Genomic DNA, 15,062 nt, shown 5'->3' with positions numbered 1-15,062 from the left:
AATTAGTATGATAACCTAACGGAAACTGTGATTGTCTAAAACGAATAATCGGCTTATTAAGATTTTATTATCACAAAATGCCATTTTAACAATTTGTGAATTATAGAAGGACAAGGTATTTGGAGGACAAAATGCACAATATACATGTACTTTAATATAGATGATCTGATGTTTAACATAATTTACATCAAAGATGTGAAAATTTCTCCGAAGCTATTCATTCGAAATTTTGTTGCGTATTTAAATCATTAAAATTTAATTTCTTCAGCTACCATTTGTTTACGATGAATAAATGAAATTTAATTTGCATGAAATACAGTTCATTGTAATGTAATGATGGTCGAAGAAGAAAAAACCCGATCAGGCTAGAATCATTCGTTTTGAAGAACAGAAACATGTACTACGCCTGCATGGAAAATTGTGAATACGGCTGTGCGTATGTATATATTGCATCACAGCGTCTCCTCCTTCGTCAGATGAATTGTGGTGTGCTTCGAGTGTCTACTTGTGCAATATGTACGAAACACAATGTGTGTGACTCAGTTCGTGCTGTTGCTACTACTAATATTCGCTCGAGTTATTTTTCTCTTCTTCTTCTTCGTCTTGTTGTTGTTGTTTTCGTGTGCTGTCTGCTCGGCTACATTCTCTATAATCTGTTGGTAGCGCAGCAAAGTGTTATAGGTTTGTTGCTTGCAAAGTGATATCAGTCGTGTTTGAAACGTCGTCTAAGCCAAATGGAAATTTCGACTCACAAAACATAACACACTTGGCAAATATTTCGTATTTAAAACTAAATGAGAATTTTTGAATGAAAGTTTACATTTAAAATAAAATAAAAACTGGTTTCGAAAGACAGTAGAAAAAAAGAAAGAAAATTCTAATAGCACCGAAAAAAATACTGTCAAACTATAGCATTCCCGTTATCTATGAACGATTGATTTATGAACTTATAAAAAAACGATTGTTTTGGTTCGATTTCTAAATTATTTCAGCGAAAGATATTTTGAGTGAAACGAACGATTACGCGGCATCGGACGATTTTCAGTTTATCTCTTTTACTTTTTTTTATTTCACACGACACTTGAAGCTTTAATAAAACAAAATATATAAATAATTAAATATATATAATTTTGAGATATAAAAAAGATGGGCAAAGACGAACAAATTGATGCCCAAGTGACAAAATCAAAACCATCCAACGAATCAAATCTAAAAACAACTGTCGATGATGAACTTACGAAAATTGGCAACGGAGGCCCATGGGTTTGGTTCGTTTTATTTTTTAATTCCTTCTTTTTTTCGTAGAGTGTTATTTATAAATTATGTGCAGGATTTAGATGTTAAACTTCAATAGATGATTGAGTGTAAGTGTGCGTGCGTTGCGTGAGAAAGTATTTTGAAATAGAATTGTGCGTGTTAGATATGTAAGATGTATACACACATGGTTGTCTCGAGAAAAAAAAAAACCGAAAGAAACGAAAATAAAATATGCGCGTACGGATCAGACTGAAAGCATCTTGAAAAAAATATGCAATGAGTGTATGTTGACGTGTGTGTTTTTAAGAGACAAACGGGTCGATAAATACGACTGATATGGAGAACATATGACAGTAACAAATCTTTTTTTTTTCAAATATTTTCTGTATTTTGTCACAGGCACACATAGAAAATGTGTTCTGGAATAATTGTTAAAAATAAAATATAACACACCATATATTCAAGGTGCTGAAACAAACAGAATATCTTCTGTTTTTTGTTTGCTTTCTCCTGATCGGCTCACATGACACTTTCTCAAAGAATTTTCGTGTTTATTTTTTAGTCTGTGTACTGTATCGATTATCAGTGCGTAATCAATTGAATTAATCGGGATACGTGTCGTACAATAATAAAAATGTAGATATATATTCGATTTTATAAAATCGCACATGATTTTCCAGTGTTGATGTTGTTGTTTTTGTTCACATCATATTGATGTTGGAATGGCATGAGTTTGCGCAGATCAATAAAACTGAACAAAAACCATGCAATTTTCGGACAGATGTGTATGATATTGGCTAAGAATTGCATCATTTATTTTGTTAACTCTAAATATAAAATATGTGATTCGGTGTTTGTTATTCATTTCATACAAAACACATGTACATATTTTGCGCGCGAAAAATCCAACACCAAACAAATCATACTTGAACAGTTGACGGGCTGTGCGTATTATATCGGGCAATAAATGATTTGCTCTTTTTTGTTTTAAAGCCATAGACGACCATACATTCAAAGCATTGCTCTGTCGGCACTCGTTGCTACAAGCATTTTGTTGGCGCATACTCTTGTGTTTCAAACCAACTTTAACAAATATTGGTTAACCTTAGGAACGGTACTACCAGCCACCTCTTATCGATAATTCCATCGCAAGCGAACAAACAAAAATCTCATTTAATCTCATTGTCACACGTACACAGGAGCCATATCGCAATCGAAAAGTAAGTTTATCACACTTGGGGGGGCAGAGACGGAAAATTAGCGACCGTCTAATCAAATTAACATAAATTAAATGAAAATGCTTTTACTTCGAATATTTGCCGTTCCATTTGCATATCCATTTGTTTATATTGAATTCTAGTATCAATATTCGAAACTATTGACAAACAACATAACAATTAATTTGATTGAAGCAAAGTTTTTCATTAAATTTATCTAAGCGCCACAAATATACGGAAAATAACAGTTGAAGATAAATAAAATTGATAAGTATAAACAAAAAACAAAAAACATGGATTAAATTCTTACTTTGTAGATAAAAAAATGGAATAAATTATTTCTTGTTTTTCAACAAAATATGACTGACATAGATGATACATAACATTCAAAATCGGAATCATTACGTACGTTCATTTTCCGCAAACATTGATTGTTTACTTGTTCAGACAATGACATTGCATGTGCACGGCAAGAGACAACAAATTAACACGAATATATCTTATGTTGAACGAAAATGGGTCAGTTTTTTTTTTCAATTTGTTCCAAATGATTCCGGTTTGCGCTGATACATTTTGAAAATGACATAATTATCTCAATGAATTAATATGACGAATATGGTTTAAATTCACTTGAACACATTTCAAATCCTTCCTCCACACAGGACTTATCATTACGGCTAAATATCAAATTTACACTTTCGACAAATTTCATAGATGTGCGATTAATTGGCTTAAAAATGTGTACACAAAACAAAATATTCAGTTTTATTGACTGGTAGCCGTCATTAGCCGGAAACAGCAATAATATCGAAAAATAAATTATTTTATGATAAGATAGCTGAATAACGCGCGTTTGTGCTTCTGTTGTTTACATATTTTATTGCCTCTTTATATGGTAAAAATGTCCTCGGTTTCGTCGAATGCGAAAAATGAAACAACAACATTTAACAAGGACTTTTCACTTGTTGTGCCCAATGATGACAAGTCATTTTGAAAAAAAAAAAAAAAAAAATTGCAATCGAAAGTTTTGATTCAATTCATTTAGCAACACTTGTTTCACATCGGCACATATCAAAGTGTCATCTTGACACAATGGAAGCTCCCACATCAAGTGCATTTATTCACATTTTTTGTTTCGGTTTATCGTTTCTCTTTTCACCCAAATTCAAAATTGACTTTCGCATATATTAAGCGATTACAAAAGCGCCAAAAACCAAAATCACCATCAACATTACATTTTGATTTGTATGCGATTTAAAATCGAAATCGATAAAATCGCCGCTGTTGCTCCCATTCTGTTATTACTCTGCCTTCTTCTTCTGTAAGTGCACTTCACAATTTATATACAGAAAAAATAAAATAAAAAATAAAAGTATACACCGGTGAATAAAGTATGTGATGAGTATGTGTTATTGAAAATATTGTGTATAACATGAATTATCTGTGAGAAATAAAATTGGGTTATTTATGTGCCATTGTTTTCATTTTGCATTCTTCTCTCTGCAAAACTCTCTTTTGTTTGGGTTTTTGTCTTGTATATTATTAAAAAAAAAACACACAAAAAAACAAAACAACATCATCAGGGAACCAAATAGAAAAGAGCAGTCAAGGCACAGAAAATAATCGTGGTACAGAAGCAATGAGATAGAGACACACAGGTAAATAGATAGAGAGAAATTTGTTTTGTTGAAACGTGATTCGAATTTTTATAATTGAATTGTTCGTTCTTTAAACAAAATGCGGTATTTTTTACATAGGTTTTTTTATTTTCATATATTTGTGTGTGGGACCCCCATTCAAAGTGGTCGTACTTTCAAAAGTATGCACGAAATTGCGTCGCATACATTATCGTGGTGTCAAAAGAACCAATAACTAAAATAGTTGGGTACTGAATATTCATTTTTTGACAAAGAAATTTGCTACCGTGCAATTAGATTATGCAAATAAGTAAAAGTTCGCACACACGTCGCTTAACCTTTTTTTTATTTTTATTTCTGGTAAAACACTTTTTCGGCTAGTCGTCTCATACGAAATCAAAGGTCAAAGCCGAAATTGTGGCAGGACTGAAATCAATGTTTGTAGAATTTTAATGTGGCATTGTTTTGGAATTTGTGGGCTATGGCGTCTGTCTTCATTATATTTGGTGCAAATGGATATAAATTCTTTTTTTAACACAAATAATTAAATCGATCTTACTTTCACCTTGATTATATATCAATTTGATCAAAATTACAGTTGCAAGTTCCTCTTGCAAAATTTTATGCAGCTTTTTGTTTGCGAAATTGTTTTTGACTCAGAATCGATCAATTTGACAATAAAATAGACGATAATTAGACATTATAATATGAGTATTTATTGGTGGCAACCATGTTTCACATTCAATAGCTTCAACATACGTAAAAACACTATAATCACATTAAAATATATAGCGGATATAATTTCATGCTAAATTGAGTTCTATTTGTATTCTGTGATCTAACAATCAAGTTGAAAAATCGGAAATCTCAAGTCCATATGATTTGTATTTGTCAGTAAGATGAAATTTCCGAGAATTCCGTCCCGAAACATTTCGTCACATATGAAATGCAAATGTTCGCCATATATTTCGTCAAAATAAAATCATAAATTAGCGCTTTTTTTGGGCTCAATCATATTTTGCATGTGTGTGATGATATCATAAAGCGCTGGATTGTCAATGTGTATCATCCAACGCCAAAATAAATTGACATCAATTTGTCCAATGTATCAACAACATTATTATTTTCCTGCGTAATTTTCAGGTATCGCCATTCTATTCATTCTGTGTGATAAATAAAAAAAAATCAAAAATTTGGTCATGTTCAATTACAACTTCAAGCATATTGATAAAAACGTGATTGCGTACATTCAAAATGCAAAATATCGTTAACCAAATTCTTCGATGATAAATGAACGACATTCACGTAAAAAAATATTAATATACGAGTGTGAATAAACAATGTTGAAAAGAATACTTGTAAGCTTTTAAATGTTGATTCCTCGTTCCGGCTTAGATACATGTAAATTAAACAACAAAAATTGAAATATGATACCATGAAAAATCTTCCGGTGACATTCATAGTGTGGATAATAGGCTTTTAAGCACACACTTACTCATCGATTTACTGTGATTGAACAATAGAAGCACATTAAAGGTTATTTGATGCACTTTGTTTACGAATTTATCTATTTTTTTTTGTTTCATTATGATTCTGTTACAATTTGAATGGTCAATTAAAACCAATGACACCCGCAACTGTTTTCTTCACATTCGAATGAGTAGCACTTGTTATATTAAACATGCATTCATTAAAATGTGTACGATTCCAAGCGATACGATGACACGGTGACGAAAACAACAGTAATAAACTAGTGCACTAACGAGGCTTCGTCGGCGCTCATTACTGATTAGTGATTTAAGTCGTTCGTATTATTTTTGTAGCAAGCGGTTTTAAATAGTAAGTTGATCGGTTTTTTTTTGCCTGAATCAGCTGAACATCTGATTGCAAATTCATTGATCTCTCTTTTTTCTTTATCGTTTTATTTTTACACATGCTGCCTAAACACATTTTGGTTGCAACATACGCTCTAAACCGGTAGGATTATCGAATTTCAATCATACATTTTTGCCATGCCATTCATTAGATGAAAAACGAATGTCAAGGCCATTGTCATTGATTTTAAAATTGAATTAAACATTCCAGTCAAACACTCTGTATCTCTTTTTGTATGTTTGTTGTTTTTAAACGAAACACAAAAAAAAAAAAACAAAACAAAATTAAACGTAGACAATAGCGCGTCATGTTATTTCGATATCTAAATAAAATCAATGTTATAGTATAAAATACAATGTAAATATTCATTGATACGACGCTGTGTACGAGCACACCGCAATTGATTGACATGATAAACTCAATGTTGGTTCGCATAATTAAACGGAAATCGAAACGAATTCAATGCAATTACGTAAAATATATATAAAAAGGGGCTAATGTTGAAAGTGATCTTTCATTTTTGTGACTAATCTAAAATTTATAAAATTTAAACACTTGGAAATAAAAGTTTTTTTACTGTTTTCGTCCGCGAATCCAAAAGACAATTTTATCTCAGGCATGAAGTCAATGCGAAAACAGTGAAAACAGTGTAGGCCCGCACAAATATCGATAAGATCATGTAAGTTCATGTGCGGCTCTCTGACACTTGTAAGTTTGTCCCCATGCTTTCCTCTTCTTATTCATTTTTCTTGCCTAACTCTGAGATTCCAGGTGGCAGCACATCTACATGTTCAAATCTCATTACATTGCTTTAAATGGAGTGCGATCAGACAGCGGAGTTTTTGGTTCTTAACAAGTTGCGGAACTTGTGATCATTTGCCCCTAGATAAAACTTCATTAAAATGTCTCTCTCTCTCTCTTATAAGTAAAGAGCTTGTGATACGTCAAAATGTTATGTTGATTAAAGCATTGACTATTTCTTTTTTGAATTTACAAATACAAATAAAATCCGATCGAATTTGTTATGAATGGCATAACATGGTGTCTAACGGTGGATTTCATAGATATATAGTACATTTACGGATTTTAAAATCGATTTGAATTGAAATGAGTAAAATAGAATTTGTAATTTATATAGACGCACGACAGTGACTAGCGTTCGAGCATTGGAATAAATTATAAAATTCTCACGCAAGCTATTCGATATCATTTCATTTGTAGACTGAGACCGAGCTAAAAAAATGTTGCAACTACGATGCAATCGCCAGCCGTTTAACAGCAAATAATTCATATTGTTCTTATAAAATTTGTTCGTTCAGACATTGCCAAAAGAATATTACGAAACGCAATCTTATTTATTATCGAATGCCAATTATAATTTATATATTATTCGCATCGTGTTTGCCAAAACGCGCATTGTGCCTACAATTTTGGCTGAGCTCGGGCATCATTATGTTTGGCCATAGAAATCAAAACAAATTCTAGCGCGTTAAATATAACAAAAAGGTCAATTCGCAAACGAATACGTCAAAGCGATTGTTTCCTTTGCATTGTGCGCCGCACATTTACCGACACTTGCTACTGTGGTGTGAAAGAATTTTAATTTGTAATAAGACGGTTTTGTGGTCGACAACGTGATTGAATTTGAATTATACGGCCCAATAAAAGGAAATAACAATGTCTGAGACAAATAGTTTGTGTAATTTTATCGTCGTTGTTCATAAATTTTGCGGTGATATTACGGATCATAAAAAAAAAACAATAAATGTCGGAAAATTTATTCAAAATCATGTAATCACGGTACAAAATCAAATGATGGCCAAACATGCTACCTATATTTCATTGTTTACCCGAAAGTGAGAAGCAGATAGAGTTTGATAAGTTTACGTCAAAACATTGATCGTAATATGGCAAAAGATTATCATTCGGTTTTATATTCATTGTGTTTTACAGCAACCTGTTCACATTGCGTGCAATTCACCTAGCCGGCCCGCTCCTTATTTTAATATTATTGCTGTGCATATTTACATTTTTGCGAACTTTGTCGGATAAGATTTCATGCTGAAAGCTAATTCGATTGGTCGGATTTGGATTTATAAATTATTGCCTTTTCTTACGCTGCTATCGAATTTTTGCAGAAAAGTTGAGCAATTTCCAATTTTCAAATAATTTAATACAACAATCAATTTGTTCGAGTAAAAACTCCGAATGCTGTAACTGCATTCAAATCCATTGGTGCAGCCATTACTTAATGAAATAGAATTTAATTTAAACAAGGCCGTATCATCGGTATCGAATGGCGGAAAAAGAACACAAAGGTGTGGTAAACAAAATCATTGTGATTCGATTTTACAAACGAACGAATAAACGCAAATATACGATCACCACGTAAACTTGAACTTGAAAATAGAAGAAGAAAAAAACAGATTGCACGACATTCAGCTGTAAAAATAAACCAAAATAAATACATCAATTAATTTGCCAAAGTGTTTTCCTGCCAGCGAACATATATCGAAGCACAAACAAGTAACGAAGTTGCATGAAAATTAGCATGGAAAACGTGCGTCCTAGATTCACAAGTGCTCACGAGACAATTAATTGCTTTAGATGCGTCATAATAGATTGTTGCAACGGAAAATAAAGCCAAATCAAAGCAAACATCATTATACACATTTGATTTTTATGAACAAAGTGGTGGAAACATTTTGTCATGTTATTGTAGATCACATGTAAATCACTGTAGGTCGGATATCCGGGTTGTCTGGAACTTTTCATAACAAAACACGGTCCATTAACCTGATTTCACCAAGATTCTTCAAAATGTTCATCGATTCTATTTAACAATGTTTTTTTTTTTTTAAATCAAAAATACCAATTGGTATTGATATCTCCATCTTTATTAACTGTATAAACATCATTTATTAAAGATATTTTGTGATTTCTGGAAACTCATAATTGTATTTAAGAAAAACTGAATTTCGACTGGTTCTTTACACTAATAAAAAATGTGTTTGGTAACTCAATGATTTTCTTTTACAATTTTTTCTTGAGCGGCAGTTTTCCCTCCATAAATTGGCATTTCATCCAAAATAACAATAATAACAATAAAAACTGGTTGTTTACTCAATTTTTTCTTCTATGTAGAACAAACCAGAATTTTAAAATACAATACGGTTCATTGTTTCGTTCGCGCTTTGACGCGCAATCAATATTGGGCTTGACTTAAAACGTACGCATAGTCGCATACACAACGTTTTGTTTTTCTTCGGCAAATATACCAGTAGACGAGAATTGTTTGAAACATTTTTACACATCAACCACAGATAAATTATTCAATTAACTTTTTACACCATATCAGGCCCGTAGCTAGAGCATGGTAGGCTCGTGGACTCAGAAAATTCCGATCGAAAATTAACACATTTCAAAAAAAACGACTGCATTGATTTCAAAGTTATTTTTGATAAATTCGTATCGATATTTCTACGAAAAATATTGTTGAATTTATTAATGTTTAGGCTGCTCGAATCACTCTTCATCGTTCTATAGCACATTTGTCTTAATCAAAATGTGCTGAGAAAGCCAAATGTTCATGCTTTTTGAAATAAAAAAACAACAAAACAATAAAATTCCATTTATGGACTTGATGCAATTGCAAATATCTTCTCAATATGACTTTGTTCGTCTCTGGATTTATTTTCTGGTGGCGCATACGAATAAAGTCGTCATCCATGGAAGTAATGACAATGAAAATTTGAGGCTGAATCTTCCCAAAAATGTTGGTCTCGCTACGTGGCTGTACCACATTCAATTGAGTGCGATAATCTCAAACTGATATTCTCATACCTTTTGGCCAATTCATAAACACAGTGTAATTTATTAAATGAGCTGCTAAAAATATATCACTTTATATACTGAATTGATCTTGATGATTGCGTCGAAGCGGAAAATCATTTCAATTAAATGGATAGTTTCATTTCAGCATCTGATTTGTTGATAAGATCATGAGACTATTGTGTCATCACAACAAATAACCCTATATAGGAATATAAACAACAACATTGTGTTAGACAATTGATCATAATGCATGGCATTTGTAGTTAATCAATAGTGTATTCAGGATGAGATTTACATGAGAGTTAGCAAAATGTTTTTTTTTATAGTGTCGATACAAAGAGAGCGAAAAAAACTATAATTTAGTATGAATGTGAATTAAGTTAAGAGATTTTAAAGTTTAAAATTAAAACTGGGCAGGTCACTTATTCAATTGAGATGTTTGAAAAATGAAGCTATTGAATGCACATTTGTCATTGGTTTAAATAGTTTATATTGTTGACATTAACTGAGACATAACATTATAAAATTTCCAAAATTCACTTTTCAAGCGATCAATTCTCCAATTTTGTTTATATAATATGTTTTTTTTTTTCATGGTCATTTCATTTTAGGAAGTTATTTTTCCTGTGTGTTACACCAAATATATTAAACGGTTTCCATGTATCATCGTATGTTTTTTTGGGTCAACCGCCAAAAGACTATTGGTGTGACATCAACGAGCTAAAAAATTCAAATTTCAGTGATCATCAAAAGCGAACCATATCATCAACGTAAATATTTTGATGCCATTCTTTTCTTTGCCATTCTTCTTCAATTGAATTTGTCGCCATTTTCAATTGTCCGTATGTAAAATAATCCACACAATGCACTTTCGTTATTGTAGAAATAATGGCCTTGGCGATGGATGTAAAATATTAAATTGGGACTATTCATATTTGAGTTCAATGAGCTACGATGATGCTGTTTCATATACACAATCACATCCCAAACCTGACGCAATCTCGTGTTTGGACAAACCAAACAATGGCTATTATTACGTTCAAGAGCCGGGCTCCTCAATTGTCCTCGAGGTATATGATTTTATTATTCGATCAGACAAATTTAAAAATAAAAATCATATTGTTTATTTCGATTGTATTTGTTGTTGTCAACAATTTACAGTGGGATTTAATTTGTGAAAAAAGCTTTTGGCGAACAACCGTTGCCACGGCCGTATCAGTTGGAAAATTTTTAGGAGCAACTACATTTGGTATTTTATCGGATAAATATGGTAGAAGGACATGCTTTATTATTGGTTCAATATTTTATATAACTGGAAGTGTTCTGACAACATTTTCACCATGGTACTGGCTATTCCTCATTGGACGTGTACTCTTGGGATCATCCAGCTCTGGTCTTTTCTATCCAGCATTCTCATTGTGTAAGTTTGAATTCACGACCTATTCCCTTCGAATAAAAATCACAAAACCATCAATTTCAATATTTGTATAAATTTTCTTTAGTAACGGAAAATATTGGATCAAAGCATCGCTCATGGATGAGTATCGCATTCTCGATGTCATATCCCGTTGGTATGATTTTATTGGCAATTTCAGCTAACTACATCCATGCATGGAGGCAACTTCAATTCTCACTAACTGTACCTGCATTTTTATTGGTGTTTTATTGCTAGTAAGTAGCAGATTTTTTTCACAAATATTGAGAGACAACGAAAGAAATCGATTTGATCAAATTAATTTTATTGTTTTCATTTCGAACAGTTTCCTCAGTGAATCACCGCGATGGTTGATCAGTAAAGGACGTGAGGCAGCAGCTTATCGTATTGTATTTAATAAGAAATGTGATATGGAATTTGAAGAGAAAGCTGCTTCAAAAGCAAAAGAAGCTGAACAACAGGTACTGAGCGTTTTTCTTTTTGTTTAAATTATCAGAATATCACAAAACAGATTATCACAATCCAAACAAATCCACATAGGTTGATATAAGATTTTTTCCGCCCAAATTGAGAATCGTTTATTTTTGAATATTCCATGAAAAAACCAATTCCAAAAACTTTTCATACTATCCACATAAATTCGAACTTTTTCAATTGCTTACTGCAAATATTTGAAAAAAAAAAATTATATTTTTCTCGTTTGTATAAAAACAAAAAATTAGGCCAAGGATGCTGATCAAAATAAAACAAAGATGCAGCGAATTTTCAAAGAGTTGCATGCATTATATGGGCCATCCCGATTGCGTCGAATGGCATTGATTTGTCATTACACATGGTGTGTGACGGCGTTGTCGTATTATGTGACTGGTAATTTTCTAAAAAAAAATTAATCTTTTTCCATGTTTCACCACCTTGAATTTCTGAACAAACACAATATATCAATGCATTGTTTTTATTTCGTCGTTTCTGATAGCATTGAATGCCGATAACTTGGCAGCCGATCGGGTAACTTATGTAGCGTCAACGGGTGCTGTTGATTTTACTAGTCTTATTTTATCGATGACACTATTGAATTTCTTCGGACGAAAGATATCATCGTGTGGTTTGTTCGCACTATCCGGTTTCTTTTTACTCTCTTTAATCATAATACCAAGAGGTAATATTCAGAATAGCATCGTGTGAAATTGATTGATTTTCAAATGCGTTCATCCACTTTAATATAGATAATAAAAACTTGATAGTATTTTTTGCGATGGCCGGTCGATTTGGTATAACAGCTGTCTATTCCATTGTGACATGTGAGTTACGACCTATCCAATTCAACTAAATTGAACGCAACATTTAAAACAAATACCATTTTTATCCATAAAGTGCATACGGCTGAAATGTTTCCAACGAGTATAAGAAATTCCGCATTGGGGACGAGCAGTACATCGAGTCATGTCGGAAGCATTATGGCGCCATATGTTGTCGATTTCTTGGTATGAAACCGCCAGTTTTCCACTGGAATGTCCTTTTTATAACATGACCAATAATGTTTTTGTTTCAAATTTTTTTAGGGACAAATTGCATGGTATATCCCAACTACGATATGCGGTGTATTGATTGTAGTTGCTGGAATGCTGTGCCTCACACACCCAGAAACAAGATCTAAAGATTTAAAAGACCAAGTTTAATGCACAAAAACGCATTTTCACAATTTCCTCTATAAATTTATTGTAATTTTCCAAAATTATTCGTTACACAATGTACACCGATTCCCAAATAATCGGTGATCAATTTTATTTTCTCTAATTTAAGCTAGTGTAATTTTATTTGAAGGTATAGAATAAGAAAATGTGTAAGATAGACAAAGGTATGAAAAATAGTCAAATATAGAATACAAAAATTTAAGACAATTATTTACAGAAATGGCCAATCGAATGACGTGATATTCGATATATTATCGATAGGTATTTTTACAAATAAAAATGACAAATAATTTGTGACAGAAAAATGTAAAACCAATCTTACAAATAAAATGTTTCAAACAAAAAGAGAAAATAAATTATGTTGAGCCATATAAATGAAAATGATGTGTTATTTGGATATGACGCTTTCGATGAAATTCGCATTTGATACGAAGGCAACGCTCGTATAAACGCCGGGCATTCCTACGACAGCACAGTCTAAGCCGTACGAAATAATTCCAACTATTGCCAATATACCATTGTGAATGCAAATTAATCCACTTCCACTGTCTCCCTAGAAAAAATTAATTATAAATAGCAAAGTTTAATTGATTTGATGCATCTAATTATCTTACCAAACATGCATCGCCACCTGGTTGTTCTCCGACAGCACAAAACATTCCTGAATTCGGTTCAGGCGCATTAAATGGTCCAAGCTCCTTGAGACACGTTTCATTAGAGATAATTTTTACGGGCGCCAGTCGTAAATCGTTCGTTGGATCGCCTCCCACTACCTCTGAACCATAACCGAAAATGTAGCAAGAATCTTAAAAAAAAACAATCGTAATGAGTACCTAATTGTTTTTTGTAAAAAAAATGAACGTTTGCTGACCATTACACGCCGCAAATTCATCGATTATGACTCGAATCGGATTCAGTCTGGGATGGTCACAGGTACGAAAATTAATTTTTAGTATGCAAATATCATTGGCCATCGTATAACTGTGATAATTGAATACAAATGATTTTATTGCTTTACCCATTGAAGGACACATGTATAATGTTACAAATCTAACCGATCATAATCCTTCTTATGCACTGACACCATATTATAACGTTCGCCATTGTAGTTTTTTAGATCTTTTGCACCGAATACTACTGAAATTTCTTTGTCATCGCTATTGAAATTAAATATTATTCATTATTGGTTTTCAATTATTCAAATGAATTTCCGATACACACATATTACTCATACAATGTGATGCAGATAGAACGTATGCCGTTCGATTGAATACATGCAATAAAACACCGCCACAAAAGTGTTTGTAGAAATGTTTTCCGGATGTTTTGTTAAATTCGCGATATTGAATTGACACGGCAAAACTAAATGTATCATCTGCAATGGAATAATGAAATAATTGGATAGGTTTTCTAGAAACAATTATTTTTTTTGTTGACAAACCATCTTCTGGAATAACTTCTCCACCAGAAATCGGTACACTTTGCACCCAATTGATTAATAAAAACATAAATGCTAGATAGACGAATGCAATGCGTTTTAAACACATGATAAGAAATTCAAAGTACACTGCAATTGTTCACACAACGTCCGTCGGGCAACACACTTTTCACACCAAATCGAAAATTCTAATTTTTAACGCATTATCTTCGATTTGACGAAAATAGCGTTCGCTTTCAAATGAATGAAGTTACTGGAAACATTCTTTGTCATGACTAGAATTCGATAGAACTTCACTCGCTCACACACAAAATGTGTATAACAATAAAATTAAACACACAATGTTCTCAACGCTGTTCGGCGTCTGTTACAGCGATATGGTTGTTGTTTTTTTTTTCATTCGAGTATTATTGCTTGAAACAATCGCTTGATGAAAATGAGCAGTCAAATTCTGTTAACATCAAGGCAAAAGAAACGGACGAGAGAGAGAGAGAGAGAGAGAGAGAGAAAGAGGGCAAAAACACACACAAAACAAATGTTTCAAGACATGTGTTCCAATGCAAATAAAAGACTGATGCACACACTAGGGTGGACCAAAGATATGCTATTCTCGAGATAACAATTTTGACATTGTATTTCATCGAAATGCGAGTTCCTTGAACATTTTCAGTATCACAC

The 15,062-nt window shown here is 32.5% G+C and overlaps 2 protein-coding genes across 3 annotated transcripts; one reads left to right on the top strand and one right to left on the bottom strand.

The window, feature by feature from the left end:
* The first annotated feature begins 691 nt into the window (after positions 1 to 691).
* Positions 692 to 13,308, top strand: LOC116337672 (organic cation transporter protein). 2 transcript variants are annotated; one of them, XM_031762432.1, is made up of 11 exons: positions 692 to 1,268; positions 10,432 to 10,590; positions 10,704 to 10,890; positions 10,982 to 11,240; positions 11,323 to 11,491; positions 11,581 to 11,716; positions 11,978 to 12,122; positions 12,229 to 12,411; positions 12,479 to 12,553; positions 12,627 to 12,736; positions 12,815 to 13,308. In XM_031762432.1, exons 1-11 carry the CDS (start codon positions 1,147 to 1,149, stop codon positions 12,929 to 12,931), a joined length of 1,662 nt encoding a protein of 553 aa, XP_031618292.1. In that variant the 5' UTR covers positions 692 to 1,146; the 3' UTR covers positions 12,932 to 13,308. The 2 variants fall into 2 exon arrangements, with proteins under 2 accessions (XP_031618292.1, XP_031618293.1); XM_031762433.1 differs by lacking the exon at positions 692 to 1,268 and adding an exon at positions 5,819 to 6,088.
* LOC116337673 (kallikrein-4-like) lies at positions 12,993 to 14,685 on the bottom strand. Its single transcript, XM_031762434.1, has 6 exons — positions 14,388 to 14,685; positions 14,168 to 14,321; positions 14,002 to 14,103; positions 13,818 to 13,927; positions 13,561 to 13,751; positions 12,993 to 13,499 (listed from the first exon to the last, which is right to left on the bottom strand). Exons 1-6 carry the CDS (start codon positions 14,491 to 14,493, stop codon positions 13,335 to 13,337), a joined length of 828 nt encoding a protein of 275 aa, XP_031618294.1. The 5' UTR covers positions 14,494 to 14,685; the 3' UTR covers positions 12,993 to 13,334.
* Positions 14,686 to 15,062: the final 377 nt, after the last annotated feature.

This window comes from Contarinia nasturtii, unplaced genomic scaffold (assembly GCF_009176525.2).
Source record: "Contarinia nasturtii isolate CC-2019 unplaced genomic scaffold, AAFC_CNas_1.1 Cnas_scaffold_285, whole genome shotgun sequence".
Lineage (NCBI taxonomy): Eukaryota > Metazoa > Arthropoda > Insecta > Diptera > Cecidomyiidae > Contarinia > Contarinia nasturtii.
This window is presented reverse-complemented; position numbering and strand designations above follow the sequence as displayed.

Excerpts from the sequence above, each read along its gene's own strand:
- LOC116337673 (XM_031762434.1), bottom strand. The coding sequence starts at position 14,493 with ATGTGTTTAAAACGCATTGCATTCGTCTATCTAGCATTTATGTTTTTA. Across the intron at positions 14,322-14,387 it reads AGAAGTTATTCCAGAAGATG|ATGATACATTTAGTTTTGCC; the intron begins GTTTGTCAACAA and ends ATTCCATTGCAG. Across the intron at positions 14,104-14,167 it reads TCACATTGTATGAGTAATAT|CGATGACAAAGAAATTTCAG; the intron begins GTGTGTATCGGA and ends TAATTTCAATAG.
- LOC116337672 (XM_031762432.1), top strand. The coding sequence starts at position 1,147 with ATGGGCAAAGACGAACAAATTGATGCCCAAGTGACAAAATCAAAACCA. Across the intron at positions 10,591-10,703 it reads AAGCGAACCATATCATCAAC|AAATAATGGCCTTGGCGATG; the intron begins GTAAATATTTTG and ends TCGTTATTGTAG. Across the intron at positions 12,554-12,626 it reads TGTCTATTCCATTGTGACAT|TGCATACGGCTGAAATGTTT; the intron begins GTGAGTTACGAC and ends TTATCCATAAAG.